Source organism: Triturus cristatus, chromosome 4_1 (genome assembly GCF_964204655.1).
Source record: "Triturus cristatus chromosome 4_1, aTriCri1.1, whole genome shotgun sequence".
Lineage (NCBI taxonomy): Eukaryota > Metazoa > Chordata > Amphibia > Caudata > Salamandridae > Triturus > Triturus cristatus.
In genome coordinates this window covers 822,585,952-822,612,746 of record NC_140585.1, presented here as the reverse complement: position 1 = coordinate 822,612,746, position 26,795 = coordinate 822,585,952, and the positions used below count along the sequence as shown (strand labels likewise).

General features: G+C 44.2%; 1 protein-coding gene across 3 annotated transcripts in view; it reads right to left on the bottom strand.

Moving 5' to 3' along the window:
- The window catches only part of USP6NL (USP6 N-terminal like), a 1,094,021-nt gene that overhangs the window by 689,015 nt on the left and 378,211 nt on the right, over positions 1-26,795 (bottom strand). For all 3 annotated transcript variants that reach the window (XR_014981357.1, XM_085653483.1, XM_085653482.1), the window contains exon 3: positions 3,170-3,252. Coding sequence is in view for 2 of the 3 variants with exons in the window: in XM_085653483.1 (XP_085509609.1) it covers positions 3,170-3,252 (83 nt within the window). In the remaining variant the exon portion in view is untranslated. The remainder of the gene's footprint in view (positions 1-3,169; positions 3,253-26,795) is intronic.

Here is a 26,795-nt window from a genome sequence, read left to right as displayed (position 1 = left end):
TGCCCTTTGGTCTTTCTCAGTTCGCAGGGAGTGTCCTTCTGCTTCCTACACTTCCTAGATTCTAGAACTGAGATCTAGACTGTAAGGTAGTAGAAAAAAAGCAAACTGGAATACCATTTTTTTTAAGAGGGGAAAAAACCCACGTATCAGGAAACAAAACTGTAGAAATAACAGGCCAAATCAGAAGGAAAAGAGGCAGGCTGGACAAGGTGCAAAGAAACGATTGAAATAAGGCAGTAAGAAACACCCACTGTAAGCAACTGGCTGGAACAAGCATTGTTTAAGGGCACTGAGTACTCCTGATCTCCTTTTATGTTGCAACAGGTTGAATGACCAGTAAACAGGAAAGAGGAAATGCAATGTCTGTTTGTTTGGGCTAGTCTATTCAAAGGAATTCTTCTAGGTATCCTTTACACAAAGGAGATCCAGTCCTAAATTCGCAAAAGGAAGTTTACTCTCTTCCCACTGGGTGGGCCTTCTTCGCACGCATCATGCAGCGCCTTTGGATCCAGCACAATGAGCATGGAAGAGAGACGCCGCCGGTGTGAAGATCCACCTCACTTGCGTCACTCTCTGCCTTAGCGCAGGCATAAGAGGTGGAGCATACGCCCACTCTATGTATACTTTCAATAACCGGTGTGCAAACAGCTCTGATGTCTACACATACTTTCAAAATATGTTTCAAGACACTTTTTGAATGGTGTACTAACAGGAATGTGCTGGATTCAAACAAACTGTAGCAACTAGACAATCTCTCTGTATGAATGTTCTTATATTAAGTGACGCCATGGGGTGGTGTCAAAATACTAAAACCTAAACAATGCACATAAACAGAAATCTACCGAAGCCCTACTGCCCACTTTACTAACGGCCCATTACCCACAAGCGATAATTCACTCACTCCAGCCAAGCCGCTCAAAGGGCTCTTTGGACACTGCTCCACAGCTACCTTCTGCTGGTACCTTGCGCAAAGGTAGAGCTTCTAACAAATACCCTCAGCTGAGTGTCAGTAACCTTTCAAGCGTTAATGCTTTCTTTTAGTTTCGATCGCGCAGCAGAGCTATGTGCAACAAACATGCATACAATATAAGGAAATAAATACAGTATTAAAAACATTACATGAACGTTACACGAACTTTCGAAAAAAAGTAGACACCATCAGGACATTACTGCACCAAATAAAGTACCATTCAAAATAATCAATCACACAAAAAAGGAAAATGCTAATAAGCATAAACTTAGATTGCAGAAATGGAAGTAAAATTTAATTAAACTTTAAACTTAAAATGTATCTTGGAAATGTTTAGCAAATTATTTGATTTGAAAAATGCATAAAGTTTCTTAAAGATACAAACGGAGTGATGGTGTTCTCATAGATGTGCTTTCAGACCACAGGTAGAGGCCAAAGTTGTCAATGCATCCCCGCTGCACAGTTCAAAAACATATAACCGCGCCAGAAAGTACAAATGGAAACATTTTTGGTTTTAGATTGTCGCAGGATATTCAATGTAATAATCATGCACATAAAATGTGTGTCTAGATAAAACGTATCGATTACTAAGCAACATTCGTTTCAATTTTCAAAACGGGTAAATTGTCTCGCAGTTTTTGATAAACAATTTTCAGCTTCGATATCTAATAAAAACTCAGAATATTCTCTAGTGGCTCTCAAATTTTCAGATGATGTGGGTGAGAGTCAGATGGCTACACTCCTCCATGCAATAACATGGGCCCTAGAGCAAGGAAAAAATGCCCCCCACGGCTGCAGTATGAAAGATATAATATAGCAATAATTAGGGTTCAGTGGAACCCTCTGGGCCCCAGTGTCACTGCACCTGCTGCGCCAATTGAAGCTAAGCCCCTCTGCAATAAGCACTCTTGAAAATTCAGCGAGTGATACAGGCATCAGGCAGAATTGATAAATTCCCTTCTATAATTGTTTGATGAATTTTAACCACTGAGATCTGAAGGTTGCATAGAAATCATACAATTAGTTAGTTACTGGAAGAACATTCTGCCTGAATTGCAACCATTAGCTCAGTGACACTCTAGTCGGCGATTTAAATTGTATGCATACAATAGCGTCATAACCTCCGAGTTCAAACCACACAACCAAAAAACGTACACGTGAAAGTTATGGGTACTGAAGTCACGATACAGTTTCAAAATATGGCAAATTATAGATATCAACTGGGTGCGATAAATGGGGGCACCCTTATGAAAAGTGTCTTGTGAGTGGACAGTCAACAATAATAATGGTGAACACCCAACAAAAGCAGCAAATACCACAGCTCCTTTTATGATTGAATAAAGATAAACACAAGATGTGCCCCCCTGTCATCTGGCAGTCAAGTATTTCTGGCTCAAACTGTAATGTTTAGATGTCAACCTTGGCAAATGTGGAGAAACTAATATGGGTTTATATTATTATTCACCAAAAAACGAAACACATTTGGCATGAAAAATATGCACTTTTGTGAAAGCAAGGTCTGTTTACTTTCAACTTGTCTTTCACTGGGCTAAGGACTTGAACAGCACGAACGGTCACGATGGAGTTTTTATCTTTAGGTAACATACATTTAGATCCATAAATTACGCCATGAGCAATTTATGCACAAAAATGTCTACAAACATTGTCAGAACATATCCTTTTTCAGACCACATTGTATTTCTATAGCTTATAACTGGGCTTTGTATAAAAACACAAAAGGGAATTAAAATACCCTTTATAATACACAGGTCGTTCCTTAAGGTATAGGGTTGCAAAACCTAAATTAGAATTTTAGAATAAAATACATGCATAAAATTGCTTCAAATATACGGAATGTCCTGAAACAATGTGTGTAAAATGAATTTCTATGTGTTAAAAGTTTACAAAATATATTTTTGCAAAAGGATTCCAGCACTGAAAAGTAAACTGTATTGGTGTTATCCTTGATCAACAGGTTCCACCTGGGTTCCTCCACACCAAAGATCAATTTCAATCATAGACTAAAAAAAGAATAAGGATTTAATAATTGAAAATCACAGACCAAGACAATTTGGAAAGTATTCAGCAAATTGAATTTTACTCTTACACGGGTTGTATTAAAAAAATCGATACGGTCACATAAGTAAGTCTACAATAAAATATAAGTCATACTGCATTGTATCTCCAAAAATCACTTACTGCAAGAAACCAAATCGATCTGTGACTTTGTAAATAAGGTAGTCTGCATCTTCCCAAGGCTCAATCTTTGCACCATCTCTTCCCTAAAATGACAAAAGGAGAAATGGTCTTGCGTCACAAAATGCTGACCAACAAACTATGCTGATAAACCTTCTTTGTGTACACCATCAGAAGGCTGCATTGTGATTGGATGAGGAGTCAGAGGGAGCACAGGTGTAGCACTCCCCAGACATTGCATGACAACTTCTGGAGAAAGGAACAGCAAAAAGAATTTCATATTTCCCACCAACAGCTGTACGTACCTATGTTGTCCATGGGCAAGCAGATAGACCAATAGGGGAAGTCATTCAGTCTGAGAGGACAGCTAACTGCTGCTCTCCAAGGCCAGGTAATCTCCTGACCTTGCCTTCAGCTGTCAAGAATTGCTGGTTTTGGAGCGGGTATGAAAGGAACAGGGCATCTGAGAAGGGAGCTACCACATGTAAATCGACTTAGTCAGTTGTACCACCGGTGGCGAGAACTAATTAAAATAAATAAAATAATATAGTGGCTACTCTTATGGGGTCTAGCCACACAGATATTTACTGGAGACTGGTCTAAATAAAACTTTGCTTCAGTTAAAGAGAACATCTGTACCACTGGGGATTTCGGGGTACTCTTTAGAAAGCTTTATGAATAAATGTTAAAATCTAGCATGAAAAGGGGGCATCCATACCTTGAGCCACTTTTCAAAAAGTCATAAAAGGATGACACCCCACTGCAACATTTTAAATACATATGATGGGGTACACCTCAGTCATGGCTGAGATTCAGAGTGCTCTTAAAAGATAATTATTTTCTTCAAAACAAAGTAAATACTATGCATGGCTTCCGTTGGAAGTCTGTATCGCACATAATCTGACTGAAACCAGGTTAAGAGTGACTTAACAATGGGAAACAAGAGTTGTTTCACACTGTTCTTACATTTCCAGAGCAAGTCCTTGCTTCTACTGTGCTCTCCCATCCAGGTCTGTTGTGATGCAAGAGAGGTGGCATCTGGCAGTCTCACTTGCCTTACTTCCGTCACTCCTGGGTCTCAACAGACCCAAGGGAGGTGAAAGAACAATTAGCGTGCTCTACTGCAGCCGACCACCATATTCCTTTTCAAACGCGGGTTTCTGCAGACCCACACTGAAAGGGAATTAAAATCTCTGCTGACAACACTATAATAGATCCACTTAGCACATCTCTGACTTGATGCTCAAGAAGAGCAGAGAGCATGGCTGCAGACAGAAGGATTGGCGTGGTGAGGGTGGGTGACAGGAGACCAAGTATAGTATATTTTTTGGGTTGGGGTGTGGGGTTTGGAGAGAGATAGAAGAGAGGGAAGTAGGGTAAGTGGCAGGGGACTAGGTATGTTTTAATATTTGGGGGGGAAGAGGAGGGATGAGGGTGGTATGGAAGGGTGGCATAACATTAGGTCTTTTTTCTGCAGAGGGTGATGGCAGTGGGTGGTAGGATGCAATTCTTTGCGTTTTGAGACAGGGAGGGGAAGATACGTTATATGTGACTTCCCGTTTCTCTGCCCAAGCACAGCAGTTGAAACCATGCACAGATAATTTGGGGGTGGGGGGGAATAGAACATAACTTTAATTAAAAAGTGGACAAGGGGGATTTTTTCACCAAAGGGTTCTTAGTGATATTACAGACAACTCAAGCTTTGCTCTCGTCTATCTGATGCCACTCAGACCACCATCTATAATTCTATACGTTTCATCCGGACAAACTAATAGAATGGGCTTTATGGAGTAAATTTTACAATCTAACTTTTTATGGTTGATATATAAAAAAAAAACAATCCAGAGCTAAAGTAATGATATTTTTTAAGTTTAAACATATTTTATTTTTTGCAATCTTTTTATTGACCTTATTTTCACACAGATTTGTCATGTTATTCAAATTACAATGTTCAAAGATCTGTAGTCATCTGCGCATCACGTTTCTTTTATTACCACATGCATTGTATGATCACATACACAGTACAGAGCGAAAAAACAAGCCTAACTTCGTCCCCACCTTGGCTACAGTGCAGTCACACTCCTCCAAACGGCTTTCTTCGGTTCTCACTGGAGCTGCACATTTTTCAAATTGACAGTCTCATCTGGCCCATTGCATTTAATTCTTACCCCACCTTGGTTCTGAGCCCAGTTTATAAGTAATGCATCGTCCATAACAGACACTTGTTAAATCCTACCAGACTGTACCTCCTGGATGTCCCCTCCCCGTGGGCCATCTACCCCCTCTGTCTCCATTTCATACTCTCCCGTATCCCGAGACATAATGCCCAAAAGAACTGCCCACTCTATTGAACCCTCCTCCAACTTATTGTTTCTGCGGGTCTTTTTCATATACACTTCCTCCACCTAGGCCCATGCCATCATATCTTTGTGCTACAGTTCTATGGAGGGCGTCCTCAGGCTCATCCATCCAATGGCCACCCTCCGCTTTGCCAATGCCAACTGCAGGAATTTCCAACATATCCTGCCCTCTCTAGGTGTCTTAACAATACCCAATAGCCAGACCTGTAGGGTAGCCGCCAGGATCAGCCTGGTCACCACCCTCATTCGTTTTGCCACCTCATGCCAGTATTGTAGGATCACCCGGCATTCCAATGCCATATGGAAAAATGATGCACCATCTTCCCCACACCTAGGACAGGTTGCTCCCCTCCCCACATATATTCTGCTAAATCTGCGGTGTTCTGTACGTTCAATGCAAATAGTTAAAGTCTGTCAGTCTAAAGGGTGCATTGCAGGACACCTTTCGTACCAATTCATATGTTGCACTCCAAACCGTATCTTCTAAGGGGGCTCCTAAATCTTCTTCCCATGACCTTCTGACAGGGATTTCCCTCATTCCTCTATCCTCCCGTAATGTTCTGTATAGAAAGGTGACCATATGCCGCGTAGTACCCTCCGTTAACAAGAGTTGTAAGGTGGCAGACTCCTTCGGGAAGTCCGTCCATATTTCTCTCACTGTATGTGTTATTTTAGAATATTAAAAGAACTGGCCCTGTGTCACCCCAAATGTCTCCTGTCCCCCTCAAATGTCAGACATGTCTCTACTGGGTATAAGTCCCCTAGGGTGACGCAGGCACCCTCCCTCCATGTCTTGAGCTATATGACAAAACGGCAGCAGCATCCAAATATCTAGGTCTCTGGTGAAGGGTGGTTTCTTAAACACCCTCTTAATTATTCGTTCCCATATCTCTGCCATTTGACGTATGAGCTATGGGGTTCCCTTGAGGACCCGGTTTCCCAGCATGAGTAATTCTATGAAGGAGAGCATTCCATGCATTCCCCTCAGCAGTCTTTTTTCACCATTGCCGTCTTCTGTCACCCATTGTGCCTCGTATTGCAGTTTGGGGGCATAATACAGTTCTAAATCTGGGAGACCCATCCCTCCCTCTTGTGTGTCACGTTTAAGCTGTGAAAGTGCAACACTACTCCTCTTTCCCGCCCACACAATTGGTGTCAAGAGGCTGTCCAGTTTCCGAAATAAGCTGCAAAGTTTAAACATATTATTAAATATATGATAGCCTAAAAAGCAACAACAGCATTCTTGAAATACATAAAATCAAAAACACACAAGCACAGATTGACAATTAAATGAACAAGGCAACTAGACATACTACAATGCTATGAGCCCTTACGGAAGGCAAAAGTAAAAAGTTCTGTGATGCTTTTTAGGTCTCGGCTCGAAGGCTGCGCTTGCGCAGTCTCGATCCGAGATTTAATGACTTGGAGAAGAGGGGCTTGAACCCGCCCCTCTTCTCCCCTGTTCTCCATTGGCTGGCCTCTTGAATGCTGGCCAGCCATTGGAGAAGAGGTCCGTCATTCCGATTAGGCCCCGTCCTTTTCGGATCGGGGGCGTGTTTTTTGCAGAAAGTCTAATTATCTCCTCCAGCCAATGGCAAGAGGAGATAAAAGCAAAACACGCACCCGAATCCGAAAACGCCACTGCGTTTCTCCGAGGCATTTCTGCTCTGCCTCGGAGAAAGGCAGTGGTGTGCTTGCCTTTTGCTCTGCCTTGTTTTTGCCTTGATCTGTTTGACTTCTAAGAACTTCCTTTTCACGCCCAAAGGTAAAGCTGCTCCGACGCCGCTCTCGCTCTCAACTGGGTGGATAAATTCAAGGGGGCCGCAGGTGTCCCAGCAGGGGCCTAGACAGAGCTCTATGAACGCGGCAGGCCCGTCCTTGAATGCCTCCAGTGGAGACCAGCCTTCACGGGACCCCCGCGCCCTCCCCCGCTGCATGACAATGGCTTCCTGCGCAGCCCTTAACAAGCCAAATGTCTGCATTTAAACACGTACATTTCAAACGTTTCCGGCAGGGAATATTGGGGGTTGCAGCTTTGGAAATGTTTCAGAATTGTAGATAAGTGGGGTGGGGTTTATTTATTGGCAAAATTGCAGTAAAATGAGTGGCCCAGTCTGGCGATCTCCAAAGATTTGCTATCGGTTGGTCGTACACAGTTTGTGAAAGAGATAAGATTCCAGCGAGTACACTGCTTGTTGTGTAGTGAGCCTGTCTCTCCCCAGTGTTTGCCCTGTTCTCCCCCTCCCCTGCCCCTGTGGCCCCTCCTCCGGGGCTAAGCCGGCTGTCTCTCCTCCCTCCACGGCTCTGTCTCTCCTCCCCCAGAGCGGTCCCTCCCCCTCCTCGCCCCCGTATCAGGTTTACGGAAAAGCGGAGTCAGAGGAGCTCAGGAGTGCGAGAGACATCCGAGGGGGTAGAGACCCCCAGAGAGAGACACGCGGGGGTAAACACTTAAGAGAGAGACCACCTTCTCTCTGAGGGACACCCTGAGCGTGAGAGAGACGAGGGGTCTCTGCCCAGAAATTCAAGACCCCTGAACAAAGTTCGGACATCCGACGAGAGAGAGGACGGACGAGACTCCTGGGGAGAAAGAGAGGGGGAGAGAGAGAGAGAGACTGCGGAGGTGAGAGAGACCGCAAGAGAAGCCCACGCTCCAGAGGAGACAGACATATCGAAGCATATCTTGGAGTTCGACTGAGGGCAGGTGCGACCCCTGCGGCGAGAGAGACCTACACCCATGTGCAACCTCTAAAAGTGAGGTGAGGCCTTAAGGCGCTATACACCTGCAGCCAGAGGCATTGGAAGATGGGGAGAGACCGCTCGAAGAAGAGACAGTCCAAGGAAGAGTTAGCCTGAGGAAGAGACATCCCTGGGGGAGACAACTCGACCGAGAGACAGCCTGACGAAGAGACAGCCCGAAGGAGAGACAGCTCGAACGAGAGACAGCCTGAGGAGGAGACAGGGGGAGAGACAGCTCGAACGAGAGACTGCTGGGGGAGAGACAGTCCAAAGGAGAGACACCCAGGGCAGAGACAGCTCGAACGAGAGCTTGCTGAAGGATGATTGACCCTGGGAGAGCCCCGGCCGGAGGCTGAGACAGACCCCGCCTCCGAGGAGCTCCCGAGACACCGCCGACGAGCCCCGGGGCCCAGGGGCGAGACAAGCGGGGAGACCCCCCGAGGAGGATGTTCTCCCGGGGCTCCAAGAGACGCACCTCGGGCAGACAAGGGGAGAGTGTGGCTGGGGCCGGAGGTGGCAGAGGCTGATACGGGGTAGTAGGGGCTGTAGGAGCAGGGCCGCGAGTGACGTCACTGGGTTAGAGGTGGGAGTGGAGGCTTCAGTGAGCTGCACTCACCCAGGGCACTGGAGTTCTGCAGCCGCTGCTTTGTCCACGTTATGTTATGTTTATAAAGCGCACGCAGACGGTTTCTTGGCGCTAAGCCACATAAATGTACATTTGCCGCACTGGTGACTGGTCACATAACCCACAATCAGCTGCATAATTAAGATTTCAACACAAACTTGTTTCTAGTACGCAGGTAACCAGGAGTTGGCCTAACGGCTACGGCGCTAGGCCGGGGAACTGGGTTCGAGTCTCGGCAATGACGCTGAACCTCCTGTGATTCTGGGCAAATCACTTAATCTCCCCGTGCCTAACAAAACAATGAATGTGTGTCCTCATGTAACGCAACGGGTGCTTGTGTAAAGCGCTCCGATACCTGATTGGATTCGGGTCAAGATCGCGCTATATAACAAGCATTTACAATGCAATGGTCTCGGCATTGGTAAAATTAGAGCTATTGGCATTGCTCATGACATTATTTTTGTTTATGTTTTGGTTTTTTAAACATTTAAAGAAACTGCATTGTCATGAGCAATGCCAATAGCTCTAACTTTAACAATGCCGAGACCGTTGCATTGTAAATGTTTGTTTAAAGTGCTACCGAGATGATAAATTGCTCGCAGAACTAGACAAAAAAAACATGGTGCAAATTTAGACAACTTCCTAATCACTAAACACAAATTATAGCACTTTAACTGTTTAAACGCATTCGGCACTGATTTGAATCTGCACCCCCTAAACGCTTAACACTTTACACCATGTAACTCGGAATCTATAGGCATTTAAAGAAATTATTTCGAACAAACATGGATTGATAAATTAGGTAAAATGGGACCGTGAGGGTGCGTGAACTACAATGAGGCTTTACTGACTGGACAGAAATCGGTCCCCGAGGACTTTAAACCTTCGGAACAAGTACAGATTCTGGCATGTCCAAACTACGTTAAGCGCACCCGTAACTAGGATGCTGTTGACATAATAAATGCAATTTTCTTTGTTTCTCTTGAAAACCGTGCACACGGGGCACAGTGTTTTCACCACGATTAACACCAAAATCTCCTGCAAATAAAAAATATGTGGTCGGTATCACTGAACCTACGTGACCTACGCTCTCTTTTCCCGCACTGCGATCACAATTAAGCTGCTTACTTAAACGGACGTGTGCTCCCCAACCTTTCCAAATAAACCACAAAAATGAATACCAATTAACAATAGAATATCTTGTATGTGCCATGTACGTAGGTTCTTGAATATGGTTTTTAACATAACTGCTTCACGAATTACATAGAACCTATGATCTAAGATTACAGAAAGCATTATTAAATACTGGAATTTGTATCGTATAGAAAGAAGTATTTCCATTGTTATTAAATGTTACAATGTTCAAACAATATATCACAAATTGATTATGGGCCCTTTCTCATCTCACCCCAACCTTTTTCCCTTTCTACCTAGCTCACTTTTCTTATATTTACCTAAATCTTTTCCCAAATATTGAACTCCCATCCCTAAAGTATAGAGCTGCATGCCATGGCCAAGCACACCAATAAGTACACAGGCAACGTAGTCACTTACTTGGATTCTGCATTAACCCTGGTCGTAGTTTGCGTAATAGCCCTACGCAAAGTGCACTACGCAAGCTACGCGAGCTGCGTAGTGCGGTAGGGAAAATGCTGTTCGCACTGATTGCACAGTGCCGGATGCTTGTCCGCACTGTGCAATCATTGCAAACGGCATCTTGCACAGTGCAAGCGGTCGTTTTCTGCTGCTCGAGTAGATTTGTACTCGAGCGGCAGTTTTTTCAATGAGGACTGGTAGTTTCTCATCGCGAGCGGTCGCAAGCATACGCGACCACTCGCAATGGGAAACCTGACCTCCCCGCGTTGAGAATCTCGCCGGGAGGTTTATTTTCCACGCTCGCGATCGGCAACTTGATGTTGCTGATCGCGAACGAGGAAAAAGTCTCGCTGGAATGTCATTTTGCTCGCTCGCGGTCGGCAACTTGACATTGAGTACCGCGAGCAAGCAAAAAATGCCCTCTACGCGTTTTTGCACTGTGCTATGTGCAATTCGCGTAGCGCCTAGTTGCACAAACTATGCAAACTACGCGAGCGTAGCATAGTCCTACGCCCAGGGTTATTCCGCATGCACTAAAACCCATGCTACATTTTTGAATAAAATGAAGCACCTTGATTGGAGACATTTACATGTACGCTTGAGGGGAATAGACATCACCGTTGACGGAGATGCACCCAGCATATTTAATCTCCTTTTGAGATAATAAGAAAATACACTATTCAGTCTGAATGGATCCTGAATTCCTCACTTTCTCTCATGTCATGTATGGTGGTGGACATACCGGTTCTTTTAATTAAACCAACAACTTACTGCAATCAACACTGTTTGTATCATTGCAGCCTTGAGAAAGATACACGTGTCGGCTGCCCACAGAACACTACTACTGCGTGTAAATACCCATTGGAATAATTTATGTTGGAAGAAATACTGTGTAAACAACTACTAATAAAATGAAAATCTCAGAGATTAACAAAGGAATCCGAGCATTTCTCATTTTTTAGGTAGATACACTTAACCTTCTCTACAAGAAGCACCACACTGCCTCAATAACCTCAACAAGGAGGCTTAGGTGAACAAAGAGTCAGATGAATAGAATCACAAGTTCCATAGGACTCAGAAAGTCAGTAAAGCAGACATAAGCCCCACAGAAAGCACAGGGGAAATAGCAAGAAGCCATGGATCATATAAGGTTGAGTACTGTAAATGAACCCCCTCAATGGACAGGATAATGCTAGAAGAACAGATAACATCTGGTGCAAGACAAAACCTTGGAGGTCCGTTAAGAGGCAACTAGTCCAAGAAGTCTGTGAGACACTATCAAAGTCATCTGCCCATTTAATTGTGGGAAGGAAACCTGAAAACCACCACAACCTAGAGGAAGCAAAGCAACCTAAAAGGAACAAGAGGAAAGATCACAGGCTTGCAACCTCACAGGTGAGGGGAACCACACAGTGCAAGACTCAATTCTTCAGGTTTCAAGAGACACATGCCCCTTCAGTAAAGGCTGAAGTTCAACTGTACCACAGTGATTGAGGAAATCACGATTAGGGCGACTGGAGTCACAGAAGAAACCACCAGCAAGATGAAACAGGATCATGGCTACTACTGGAATAGAACACACAGGTCAGAAACTCAACGACCTCAATCGGAAGGCCACAAGTGGTACATACACTGAAGGTGCCTGGCAAAAAAGACAGCAGCCAAGTGGGCTTGTACGGCCAAGACCAATACCTAGCAAAAATGTGACTACCGCAAACCTCAGGGCCACAAAAAAGTAAAAAAATGAGGCTTCCGTTGTAGCGTAAACGTGTTGGGCCTCATAAATTTTAATAGGTCAAATATTTATTTCAGAATAACCTCAGCTACCACACTAATCCCCTTAGGTCCTCCGATGGATCTTGTTCTGTGCTGAAAGGGACCAGAATACTTAGGGGATGGACAATTATCATATATGGACTTGGAATAACATAATAGTTAAAATTCATTTCCTAATAGAATTTCTCAGATTAAGTCTCAGATCAGCAGAGTAATTTATCTCAAATTTTATCTTGATCTAATTTCAAATGATTAGCATATCAATCCAAGTTTATGAATTGAAAGATTTAATAAGCATTAACAAACTGTGAAATTCAATCTGAAGGGAGTTATCTCCCTCAGCCGAGGGAGATTATATACTAAGGGCGTGAGTCTATAAGAAGCAAATACCTCTCATACAAAACCTATGGATGAAAGTTCAGTAAATCACCAATTGACCAGTTCCAGTTCATGAACAGGATTGTCTGCCCCTGTCCGTACTGCAGCATCAATGCCACAGCTGTTGTCGGAAATCTTCCAGCTGGAAAGATTTCACTACACAAGCATACCAGCCGGCAGAAAACGCAGTATTTCGTCACAGTTTCCGTTGTTTCTGGAAGTACAAATCGTCAATCTCTGTACGGAAAAATGGATAGATGGGAGATGGACAAGATAGGTACCGCCCCTGTCCAGAGTTTGGGCAATTATACTTAATCGACTTCTGTTTTACATTCCATGACAGAACCAAATTTGTCAGCCCACTCTGTCCCATTGTCAGTTTCAGTAGGATGTAAATGTAAATTTGATACTTGTATAGCGCACTACTCACCCGCAAGGGTCTCAAGGCGCTTGTACGAATACCGCTGTGGAACCCATCCTGGCTTTCCCTGTGAGGTGTCCACTCCTGGGCACCCCCAAGGTGGAGGCCAGGCATCCTTAGCGTTGTGGGGGCCGTTGTGGAGATTAAGCAAGCTATTGCCCAGAGTTGCAGAGTGGGACTCCATGATTGGAATAGGCACCGAGGCGAGAATTATCAGGTCCGTGGAATTTTTTGAGCCCAAGACCCGCCGAGGCGGGGAATTGAACTCTGGTCCCGGGCTAGACCTCTGCATCAGGGTCTGCCGCTCTAATCATTGAGCCACACTTCTCCACTTCTCCAGGATGAGATGATATAGTAGGTAAAAGTATACAATTCCAGAATAATTAGGTAATCCATTACTTTGCATTTTCCTTAAAACCACTGTACTTTAGTTATACGATTGGTTGCGATATTTAGGAAGTAGGCGAGTTCATGTTCTCATCCTTTGTCAGCTTTTTCCCAAGCATGTGCTATAGGCAGTAACAATTTTATTGCAAGTCTAGTCAAGTTAAGCTACAAACATGAAAGGAATCATTGAGTGTTAGAGCACAAGTAGAAACTTTACGAAAGGTTCCCATAGGCTTCAGTCTATTCAATTCATAAGTTCATGCTAGGAAAGAAAAGGAAGTTTTGAGGCCTTCATGAAACAAAGGCTGTGCACGATAAATTTGTGCTAAAATATGAATCTCACATTATTGAATACAATGCATTAGTCCTCCAATTCGTCAGATTAATGATTTGCATATACATCATGCAAGTATAAAGTACCTGTAATTAAAAAAAAAACATTTTAACACTTCATTATTATTTAGCATATTCATTTGCAAGTCTCTTTTCACATTATAGATTAATGTATCATTCAGGATGCGAAAGCACATTTAAATGAAACCTTTACATGGCACACATTATTATAGCATCCGTTTTCTCATCAATGTCAGTGCTAACATTTACACATTCTAATGTTAATTACCATTTTCTTAACACATAACAGTTTTCTCCTTTATAGTTTTTTCTGTGTTATTGTTTATTACGTTCATATACGTATAAAGTAAACATCAATATATTTATTAAATTTTACATTAGCTTATACGATGCAGTATAGAAATTAAAATTGATTTGTGCGTTTTTCTTAAACGTGGTAACCTAACACACATTTGTCATGTTCGTAAATTAGTGTCACAAATCCTTTTCCCAGGGTGAATTCATAAAGATAGATAAAAGATAACATCCATTCTCTTATCACTCTCGAATGCAATGGATGTCAGACCATCTTCACGAAAGGAAGGACACCCTACCTGGATAGAGGCTTTGTATATGAAAGTTACTGACTTTGCCAACTGTAGATGTATCTGAAACCCACTTTGATTTGAACATACTCTCAAGCAGACAAATTACTATAGCAACAGCGGGGACTGACCCCTTAACCTTCAGGGTGGAAGTCTGAGATCTTAACCAGTAACGTTTCCAGGAAGAAGAAACCACAATGAGTAGGCTACAATGTCGCTTCAAGGAACGCAAGGCAGCAGCATATTTTTAAAAGATCCATGAAACCTCCAGTGATTGAGTAGACATTCAAGAAGATACAGGAGTAGTGGGACAGAGGAATCTGAATTCTAAACATTTTTAACCTGAGAGTCATAGACCTACTACCAGGTCAAGAAAGACTCTTGGGAACAGTAGTTGAAACCCACTGCTAAGTCCAGTGCAGCCGGACAAAAACCAGGGAACCTATTGCAGCATAGCCAGCAGACTAAGAAAGAAGGACCACAGCGTCCAACCCACAGAGAGGCACTGCCTCCGAACCCGGCTTAAAGACCTGCCCACCAGAACCTGCACTAGAGCAGGTGCCCGTTTACCTAATGGCCCCACACAGATCTTGCTAAAGTGTACAAACGGAACCGTCCCGAGGGTCTGAGAATGATAAAGTGCCACCAAGAGCCTCTCACACAGAGGACGAGGTAGTTAATTCACACAGGAAGCAAGAGAAAAAGTCTTCAGCCCTCCATCCAGTCTGGCAGCCCAATGCCATTACAGGGGTCTCTAAGCACAACAAGGGCAGGCATTAGACCGAGTGCCCAAGAAAGAATTGGAAAAACAGGAAGTTCAGGCAGCGTCCAACTTCTGCCTTCAAATAAGAGAATACAGGCAGGATGGCTCACAATAACAGGCAAAGACAGGAGGGGCAGCACCCACGGTCATGCTCACCAGCGCAGACAGCCATTAGAGTCTCTGTGTTTAAGGATGCTATGCTAGTTGAAGGTTCTGAGACCCTCCGACCCAAACACCAAGCCTAGCAAGAATCAGAGCCGGTCTCCGACGAGGGGCCAAAACAATTCACCCGCTCTTGTCCAATCCCCCTAGCAGGACCTCCGGGAGATGAACCATGCAGTTAGCCATTACCCTCACACAGTTCAACAGACGCAGCATCCCTGCCATATTCAATACCGTCCATCCGCACAGGCAGACGCCTAAAAAAAACACATATCACATCTTAAGGAGGGGGATGAGGAAAGGAGATGTAAATCGATGAAAATATTATACTAATCCAGGACTCCTCAGATGGAAATGAGGTAACAGTGTATTTGTAAGAAAGGCAAGGAAACTCCATAGTAGTAGAATCAACCTCTCCAGATGCAAGAAGATCGCTACATGCACATTACGTTAAGCAATAACACAAGCACAAAACTCAACAGAAACAATGACTATTACTGACATATGAGACGAAAGACAAACATAGGCAACAAATTTAAGTAGTACTTTTGTTCTTTGTCCTAACTTACTACAGTAGGTTTCAGCCACCTTCACATTCCCATAGAGCACTGACTGAAAAGGAGGGGACAATCTTGTATGTATGAAGGGCACCATGCCTGTTTGAGCAATCAAGTGTTAACTGCATGTATCAGTACAGAAAAGCGAAATTGTTCTGCTGTGATTTACTTTTAGTTTTCTCCAACTAAATTATAATGCCAGTTAAAAATAACACCCAATACTATAAAAAAAAGTCTGACATTTTAAAACAGAATAAGTGCCAATCATTTTACATTTACAATTACATATACTAATAATTTACAGATGAGCACAACACATGTCCGTCGTTTAGTTGGAATATTTTGATTACATTATGAAAAGAATAAAAGAGCTGTGCCTGATTATGTGTAACTTTCATATAAAAACATTTCTGCTTTCCTCGCCATTGCCCTCTTTTGCACACCCCTTCCTTATCCCACTGTCAACCTTTTGTTTCCCAAGTGCCTCACCCCTCGATTTTCCTCTCCTGTTTTGTCCTTAACACTTCCTCTAAACTGCCTCTCACCAGTCTCTTGCAGTCTTTCTCCTCTCTCATGCACTATCTTCTCCCACTTGCTTACTATCTCCTTTACCATGTCTCACCACAACCCCTCCCAGGCGTGCGAGTTCCCCCTCCTCCCTGGCCACACCATGCATCCTCCCCGCTTCAGGGAACCACAGTTTATGGTGCATAAAGGCTACAGTTTATTTAAAAACGTGGATCATACATTTTGCAACTTACTGGTTGGTCATTTGAGACACTTGTCTGATTGCTACATATCACACTTACCAGTCAAAACATTGTCGCAATAGTTTTACCTCTATTTCTGGCATCTTGTTTCGAGGGCTTTTACCCGCAGTACTTCCGGGATTCCCGCCGCCGGTAGGGGTTTCCTGCGGCCCCTATCTGGCCCGGCTTTGCCTCCCCGGCCCACGTCACATCTCATGTTGACTCCCCATCTCCTTTGACTGGCTCATGTGTGCCAAGCCTGTTCCTCCTCGTCTCCCAGTGGCGTAACACTAAATTATAGCCCCCCCCCCCCCCCGACGAATGAGGGGGAAGGGGGGGAGGGGGGACCAGAGTCTCCCATATCTCACAGACACTCATAGATCTTTTGCTGACTGGGGAGCCCCCTGCATCCCAGAGGCTGCAGGGACTGCGTTACGCCCCCCTGTTCTCTCCTCTGATGTTTCCTCTTATTTCTCATCTCTCCCTAAACTCTTTTTTAGTAGCGCAATTTTCCAATTTCACAGAAAATATGTTTATTGCATCAGTATGCAAATAAGATTTTCATTTACATAATATCGGTTGGTGTCTTAAGCCATTCTCGCTCTCTCGCCTGACTCGTCGTGTGGAGATCTGATATTTTTAGGCTTGCTCCAACAACCTTATCCCCCTCCCCCTAGGTGAGGCAGTCGGTGTACGGGAACTGAGCAGGGCAAGGGGGCAGCATACCAATAGACACCTGCTCCATTTGGGGTGGGTGTGTGTGTGTTGTTTTACTGCCCAAATGCAAAGCATCGTGCATTCTAATTTTGGTGTGTATGTGAGATCAGATCCCGGCACTCCCGTTTTTGACTGCACATGTGCAAGTGCCTGTGACGTGTTGCCCTACAGAAGCTAGCCTCTGTGCAAAAATAAGGGCGCACAAATGGTGGGCTGGCGAGAAACAGTGGTATAAAGGTGGCCTGCTGGAAAGTTACAAATAGTGTGGCCGCATAGAATGGGCCGCATAGACCTGGAGACAATTTATGCCTTCATGCCAGCCCCATGACCAAAGCATGAAAACATTTTCAGCTAGAATTGCTTTCCAAAATGACCGGTGCAGCTATAATAGCTAAGACACAAAGGTCAACAAAATCTTTCTGAAACTACTATAGCTCAAATATTCAGGCAACCATATTAGGGCTAACATCGGGATACAAAAACTGCTTTCTCTCGAAAGGCAGGGCCTTAACCTGCTTCGTAGCCCACCTTCATATCATGCCTGTTGTGATACAATGCATAATGTCAGCAGTAGTTTCCAAGTGGTCGCCCTTATTCCATGACCTTCTCCTTGGTGGCTTCAGTGCGATTGTCTGGGTCACAGGAGACTTCCCCCACACTTTGGAAAATTGTGTCAATGGGGTTCCGCAAGTTGCCACGATTATTAGGTTTGGGCCAGCCTTGCAGCCGCACAGTAGTTACAGTCCTAGTGTTCTCCAGTGTTTAACATTGGTGATGGTAACAAACAGCACAATGTTGGAATTCCGCAGCAGAGTTGTGCTCTCCTTCTATGTGTTGGATTCTGGCATACATTTTCTTTTCTCACATCCGCACCGATGATTCAACACGATGATCATAGATAATGGATTCCAGCTGGATCCACAGCCGTTATTTTCAGATGGATTCCATTTAGCTTCTTATCGACTCTCTTGTAGGATTCCCCTTGGTCCTTCTGTCTTATGGAGCAATTCAATGGGTCAGCAGTTGGGGCTTCTTTGGGCACCATCAGCACAATGAAGACTAGGGTGAAAACAGGCAACAATCGCCGCTGGCTTCAAGAGCAGTTGTCCAAGATGGAAATTTAAAGAAGGCTTTTCACACACAGCAACCTCAGACTGGCAAACCACTGCCTGCAGACACTACAACTACACGTTCCAGTTCCGCTGCAGCTGTGGGGCACAAGAGCAGTTTTCTCCGCTTCACTGACCAGAGCACTGTCCGTTTCTCAACACGACCAGACAAATGAATATCACATCTCCACCAAACTTCCTCAGATTAAAAAGTTCAGCAAGATTTCTGCTCCATTCACCAAGAGCAACATCGGTTCATCCTCGTGAATAGAACCACAAAGAAAACTCTCTAATGACAGGAGACTATGCCAGTAAACCACAGGCACGGTACACAGCTCGGGGGGAGGAGTCTCAGTCACTAGTGAGTGTGACCATATACACCTCCCCATCTCCCCACCTCTGTGATTCTTGCTGCTGACTCTTACTTATTGAAAGAACAGTCTTGACTTTGCAGAGAAACTTTTTTTCCCTATTGGTTACACATCTTAATGTACTTATAAAGCAAATTAATTTCTACTTTAAGTTTAGGAGTTGCCTTAAAGTATTTTGGAGGCTTCGGATTTGAGATAGCGTACATTGCATATTATTTATTTGGTTACTGGACATATTTAGTTTTCGGCATGTTCTATTTGTCATGAATGTTTAGTTCCAATTAGTTTTCTTATGTCATAAATGCCCGTGACTTCATGTTTATTCATTAACAGAGAAAAACGGAAGAATGACACTATTTTTTTGATCCACCCAGAAACATTTCACCTAAACTAATATGACAGAATTTAGAAACCTGTACACAAGTCTAACTGAATTAAGCAAAGAAAATCTGAGAGGCATAATCGGGATCTCATACTTTACTTAAATAAATAAAACAAACTACTGACAAATGGAAGTCTGGTTTTAATTACAGTTTAAAGAAAATATAAAATGTTATATTCAACTGACAGAGCACACTTAAAACAGTTTAAAATATCAGAATCCATGTCTCACAATTACAACAAATATGTCTTCACCGATTTCTCAGTTATGGCACTCGAAAGCCTAGTGTTTTTTTTTTAACCTTTCAGCTCTCAGCCCTCAACGTCAACATACATTTTCATTAACAGCTGAAACCCAGAAAAATTAAAAAGGTTGTTTTATAAGAAACAAAATAAAATCTTAATTTGCAGATCCCTCTCCTCCTCCATGCAGTTTAATAATAATAATAAAATTTATAAAGCGCATGGCTACACTAGCTAGTGTGTCCCCACGCTGCGACAAGAACCCATTCCAGGCCAGGAGGGTGAAGCAGAAAAGGATCAGACAGGGGAATTACCAGATGGAAAAAGCCACGTCTTGAGTTATTTCCGGAAAATAGTCTCCGATGATTCCAGTCGGAGCCCTATCGGAAGTTTGTTCCAGTATGTAGCCGCTAAAAAGCAGAAGGAGCGCCCGCCCATTCTGGCTCTTCTGATGGTCGGGATACTGACCTGACCCATCCCACTAGATCTTAAACAACGCATGGGGACATGTGGGGTAAGAAGGTTATGCTGATAGGAGGGGCCCTTCTTCTGCAGAATGCGGTGACTAATGCACATAGCTTTAAAAAGAACAAGTTCCTTCACCGGTAGCCAATGCAGGGAAGCCAGGACCTTGCTAGATGAGGCTCTCCTCGGAAGCAATAAAACGAGTCGCGCTGCCGCATTCTGAATGCGCTGGAGTCTCTGAACACATTTGGTGTTTGCTCCCAAGTAAAGAAGGTTGCCGTAGTCCAAACGAGATGTCACAAGGGCGTGAACCATCGTTTTCCTCGCTGACACAGGGAGTACATCTAAGGTCTTCCGGAGACTGCATAGGGCCCCAAAACAATTTCCCGTCACTTGCCTGGTATGAGTTTCAAAGGAAAGTTTGGTGTCCAGCCACATCCCCAGATTCTTTACCTGATCCCTAGGTGATGGAGTAGGACCCAGCATCTGAGGTCACCATGTGGAATACCAAATCGAGGGAGCCTTACCCATCACTAAAACCTCTGTTTTGTTGCCATTAAGTTTAAGGCAGTTAAAGGCCATCCATGACGGCAGTTCTTGAAGACACATTGAAAAATTAATGGCTGCCTCCTCAGAGTCTTGAGTAAGAGTCACCACGAGTTGTGTGTCGTCAGCGTATAACACCACACTAACTCCAAACTTCCCTACAATCTCTGCCAGGGGAGTAATGTAGAGATTACAAAAGAGTCGGGCTAAGTATGGAGCCCTGAGGGACCCCTTTATCCAGCTTGACACTTTTGGAGAGGAAAGGTTTCTGCGACACCTGAAAACGGCGGTCAAGAAGAAAAGACCTTAACCATTCCATCGCCCTACCAGCCAAGCCTCCTTCCCTAAGGTGCTGCAGTAGCGTGTGATGGGCAACAGTGTCGAAAGCGTCACTGAGATCTAAAAGGACTAGAGCAACCTTCTGTCCTGCATCTATAGGTCTACGGATGGTTTCAGTAGATAAAAGCAGAGCCGATTCAGTAGAGTAAGTGGCACGGAAGACTGATTGTGTAGGGTGAAGAAGGTCTTGAAGATTGATGTGAGCAGTCAGTTGGATGTTTACCACCTTCTCTGCTAATTTAGTAAAGTAAGGCAGGAGAGAGATGGGACGAAGGTTATCAAGCTGACTCATACTCCTGTTCAATTTCTTTTTTAGGGGAATGACAATAGCCTCTTTCCATCTTTTAGGGACAACTCCAGATGAAAACGATAGCTCAAGAAGATGTCTAATGTAGTTCAACTGTTAGCTCTTTTTCAGTCTTGGTGGCAAGAGAGATATTCCAGGTCTGGTTAGTGTTCAACCTGATGTTCCGATGCTTGAGTTGTTGCTCTTGGGCTACAAGAATCTGGACACGGTATCAAGACTTTTCAAAACTATCTAAAACAAGCATTGGAATAGCCAATAGGTCTCTCCTTTGGGACCTTATAAGTGTTTAGCAATGCAGCACATTTTCCTGGGTGTTGTGCAGTCAGGAATTGAAGAGCTATACAACTGCTACACACTAGTTCAAGTAGTCTGATTTAGAAATATATATAAGAAAGTTTCGTGCCACTGGTACACGGTACAGGCTATGTGTGGTAACAGCTGCTTTGTAATGGCTGTTTCCACTCCAGTATGCAGTAGCTTTGCCAATATTATATGGTTCCCAGATAGCTCTGTGTCACGAAGGCCACAGTTCTTCAGTACTGGATTTTCTTTGAATAACCTTGTGCATTCTGGGAGTTGCGGACAGTTCTGGTTCATTCATGTTGATTGAATCGAACCAAGAGGCCACAAACAATAGTGTGTAAATGAAAGTCTTTTGTGTTTCTGCTTTTGTACTGTTTGAACGGCGAGCTAAAAACTACTGTGCTTGTGAAATTGCTGCTCTGAAATCTATTTTTGAAATAAAATGAATGCTCATAAAAGTTAATCCTACCTTACTACCAAGAGTGTTTTTTAAATAAATCACCATAACCGAACAATTTTCAAATTGTATTGTAATTGCATTTATATAGCGCTTTCTACATCTGTAGAGTCATGGGGGCTGCTCTGACTCTGCAGAGGTCTGCATGCAGTCTAATTTCTGCCTTCTCGAGGGATTCAGCTCTCAGAGATGAGGGGAAGATATGGTAGCAGTGTCAAGGAGTGGAGGGCTGAGACGCAGGGAGGGTTGCCCTGGCCCCCGAGCTCAGCCTGCCCGAAGGGAAGCTCCCACCGCAGGAGAGGCTGATTCAACAGGGAAGGAGAGACAGCTGTGCCAGAGAAGGAGCTCAAGAGACTGCTTCAGCCGAGAGAACAGAGACAGCCAGGCCAAAGAGCGAGAGAGAGAGAGAGCTCAGGAGGCCGCGTAAACTGTATAGTTGAAGACTGCTTCAAGTGGGACAGCAGAGACAGCTGAGGCAGAATGATAGCTCGAGACAGTTTAAGCTTAGAAAATAAAAAGAGGTAAGAGAGCACGAGAGACTGCTTCATCAGGTGTGCCAAGCAGTTGCATGCGAGAGTCCAAGTCAGTACCTAAGCTGAGAGCAGAGCCAACTGGTCAGAGAGAAAAGACAGGAGACTCCTCCAACACTAAACATATAGATAAGTAAAAGACAGAGTTCAGGTGACTATCAACCAAGAAGCTGAACCAGCTGTTTGGGAGAGCTCGGAAAACAGCATCAGCTGAGAGATCAGACAGACATAACTGCATCAGAGAGAAAGCGCAAGAGAGATGAAAGGCAGAGTGCCCTGTCAGAGCAGGGAGACCAGAGGCATCTCATGTAGAAAGAGCCGCTGAAGTGCTGATTCGGGCAGCGTGGAATCGGAGAAAGAGCAAGAGAGTGCTTCAGAGACCTATTCAGCCAGAAGAGGAGAGAGACATCCCTGACCCGGAGAAAGTTCCAGTGACGTCTACACCGGTTGAGCCGAGAGAAAGAGTACTGGAGACCTTCCTGCAGCTGGGAGGGAGGAGGCAATTCATCGTCTTGGACAGGGTATACAGCGGAGACATAGCTTCAGGGACTGTCTGAACCTGGAGAGCAAAAACAGCTGAGGCAGAGACCACTCCACAGATGGCCTACGCTGTGAGAGCAAGAGAGAGGTAGAAAGCCCCAGTGGATACTTCAGCTGTCGTCCGGATCCCCCATGTGATCTTCGGCAGTCCTCTGGAATGCCCAACCCAGAAAACCTTTTTCCATACATGAATATTCCTTTATCATTAACTGGCCTGTACACTGCTGATACAATGTCGGGTTTCTCACGGCCTTCATTCTGTACCTTGTTAAGAAAGGCCCGGGCTACTGCACTGAAGTTTCTTAAGTTTTTAAGACCCAAAGACAGAGAAATACTTTCAGTTTTGTTTTGCATTTCATTCCGACTGGTTCCTTGTTGTGATTCGATGCCCTCTTGTGGTGCTTATGAATAATGCTTCTGTTCGGGAAAACCAAATTTAACACAATAAAGGAGTCACAGACCAACCCTGTCTGGACCGAAGACACGAATAAAAACAATCGCGGCCCCGCTAATGAGAATCAGATGGCCGCTGCTCACTCCCGCAAGGTGGATGCCAGCACAAGCACGAGTGCTTGAAAAGAGCAGACCAATTCCAAAAGCTCATCTCCTAGAGCAGCGCATGCGCGCTTGCCTAGGCGAGACCTAAAAAATAGGTCTCATTTTATGTTTTTCCCTAGTTCAATCTCAGGTCCTGTGTTCATGTTTTTCATTCTGTTGGCAGAAAGAAACCGGTTTGTATTAGCTTAATAGGAACATTAGGGTAGATTTTGTATCTCTGCTACTTTCTTCTCTCAAATGCTAGATTATGCTCCTTGAATTTAGATCCTTGCATCTGGTACAAATAAATAGAAAACACTGAATACTTTCTGCATGGCTCAAGGAGTAAGTGCACCAGGGATCATGAATGAATGAATGAAAAGATTCATGCAGTGCTCGGCTACTCTGACACAGTGTCCAGGAGCTAGAGCCGAGCAAGGTCGCATTGCATCATCAACCATATGCCGACTAGGTCTTAAGAGCCTTCCTGAATGGGAGTTCATGGGAGATGCTTATCAAGGCATGAGGCAACGCATTTCACTCCCTACAAGCCAGCACAAAAAAGAGTGGCCTCCTCATCTTGTTCTCCGAAAGAGTGGCCCCCAAGAGGGGGGAATGGATGATGCTGATGTATCCAATTTGTAGGATATTGAGGTCTTAGTTTTTAGAAGGCACGATATACAAAAAACAAAGCCTTAAAGAGAATCCTTTTTTTATTTTTTATCGAAAGCCATTGACATTCGCATATCAACTACTGGAATTCTATCTAAAAGGTACCTTTTTGTATTAATATTTACATGAAGCTATGCATAAGCTAAAGCAACAGGGTATGCTATGAATGCGGATTTGCTAATAAGATACCTTAAAATGTTCTTATTTAATGACTGGGCAAATCCCCAAGAAAGAGGTTACTAACATCTGGTAAGTTTGTACATAACAATTACATCCCTCAAATCAACTTGTAGGCATTTCTACGATAGTCAAGGGCACGTTCAACCATCATTGCCACTTTAAGTGTCAACTGATTTAGAAGCTACAGGTGCTGTTTACGTGGATCCCTAAGGAATTCATCCTGGAGCAGGCAGAGTGGAATCCTTGTGGGTTTCCCATTTCTCATTTTCAGCTGCAGAAACCTAAGACAGTGAGAGGCATTAAACAATGTCTAGTCATTCCAAGATATTCGCCAATGCTTCCCCTAAACACCTCACCAGTGTTCCTTACTAACGCTGCACCACTAGGATATCTTTCAGAGCGTGTAAAGTTGGGGATAGAAGGGCCAATGTGAATTAAAACGTCTAATGAATAACCGTGCCCATGGGACTGCTTCCACTGGGCAACATATTCTTTAATCGGTTAGTGAAGTTGGCCTTTTTGATCCCAACATGTGGCGATTACAATGTAGGACACAAACAAGAAGATGGCCCTAGTAGAAATGGCCATCATTTGAAAGGTAAGTCTGTAGGACAACATTGTCTGTCACTGAATTAGTGTTCAGGCAGTAGATGCTTGCTGAACGTAGTCTTGATGTTTGTTCTCCAGAATATATAAAGCAGTACATGTAGGTGCAAATCAAGTAAAGTGGCCTTTTCCATAAAGAAGAGAGAATGGAACTGATTGCAAAGGTAGGTTCTCTATATTACGCAGCATTTGGGAGAAAGCTTTCCAATGGGGAATTGATCCCTCTGAATCATACGTGCTAGACAAATATCTGCAATGGATTTTTATGAGGATAGAGAAAAGCTTTCACCAGTCAAAATAAAGCTTCAGATCTCTGCTCCTCAGGCCAACTCCTTTGCGAGTCATACAGAAATTAAACCTAGGAAAACAACTAGGAGGCCATAAAAGTCTTTAGTCATAAAAAAGTTGTGGAACATTTTAGCAATACAAATTGATTACTCTGAATCGTGAAATAACTGCAGCTCACTCAGCTCTAAGGCATAAGCAAAAGCATAAATAAAAAGGCAGGTTGGAAGACAACTGTACATTTCATCAGGCAGGCATATATTCAAAACAGGTGGAGCCACTGTGTTTTAGGGTTGTCACATTTCACTATTCCTAAGGAACACAGAAAGGCAGAAACAAGTATATCAAGCCATCAAATGTTTGACTGGATGAGTGACTCAACAAAAATGCATCATTGTAATGTTTCCACATGGCAATTGAATCTAACAGTGCTGAAAATGGCCTGGAGCGGTCCTCAGCTATGGTGGGCGTGGACGGAGGACACTCGAGGCCATCCTTTCACCCACTCGTGTTGGAAGTGCTGGCACACTTTCCAGGGCCCCCAAAACATGGCTAAATTGGGGGTGGCACCAGAAAAAGTAACCGCTGCTACCCCACCCCTCCCTTTGCGATCTGATGACATCAGTATGTGCACGGCACCCTGATGTCATTAAATGGTGCCAGAGATGTGCTGGAAAATATTTGCTTCCAGCGGTTTAGGAGAAAGGATCTATGGGTAGGTCCTTCTCGAGGTGGGGAGGGGGGGGGGTGGCTTAGGAGAACAGACACAGGTGGAAAGGAACGTTTTTCTGTTACCCCAGTGTCCGTTTGTAGTGGATTCCTGCTCTACATTCGCGGGTGAGCAGGAATCCATTACAGTAGACCACCAGGGCTTTGTTCTTTGTTGGGGGAGAGGCCCTTTGAGAAAGGGTCTCTCCCTTTGGGGGGGGGGGGGGGGGGGGGGGGGAACGGGACTAATTTATCAATTGTTTGGCTGATCTGCCTCCCAGATGGGGTTGAAACCCACTAGATGTTGGGGATTATTTGTGAATTTGTATGCTGAACAGAATTTGAGAGATTTAAGCCCCATTCTAGAGACAGCCAGTGGCCTCCCACAAATGTGGACGAGTTGAAGTAGTTCCCAGGGGGGACTCCAAAGTGGCTTCAATGGATCCCTCAAAGTACTGGAATCTGCAGGGAGCCTCAAACTCCCTGCCACCCAGAATTCCCACATATCTCCTGATAAAAATGGTACCTCACCTGTGTAGGTGGACCGAATACCCACAAAAGGGTGGTGTCCAAGACGTACTGTGGAAACATCAACAAAAGGCATAGCTGCAGGTTTGGGCCTGGGGTCAGTGGCCACACAGGAAAACCTACCAAACCCAGGCATTTCTGAAAACTAGACACCTAGGGGAGAACAGGGAGGTGTGCCTCTTGTAGATCACACTAGGTTTCCTTACACACAATGCCTTGCAATTTGACTAAAATTGCACATTTTCCTTGCATTTCTTGGACATATTCTTCCAGAATCAGAAGAAATCCACAAAATTCCTACCACACAACATTTTCCAACTTGCTTCAATAAAAATGCTACCCCACTTGTGCGCTCGG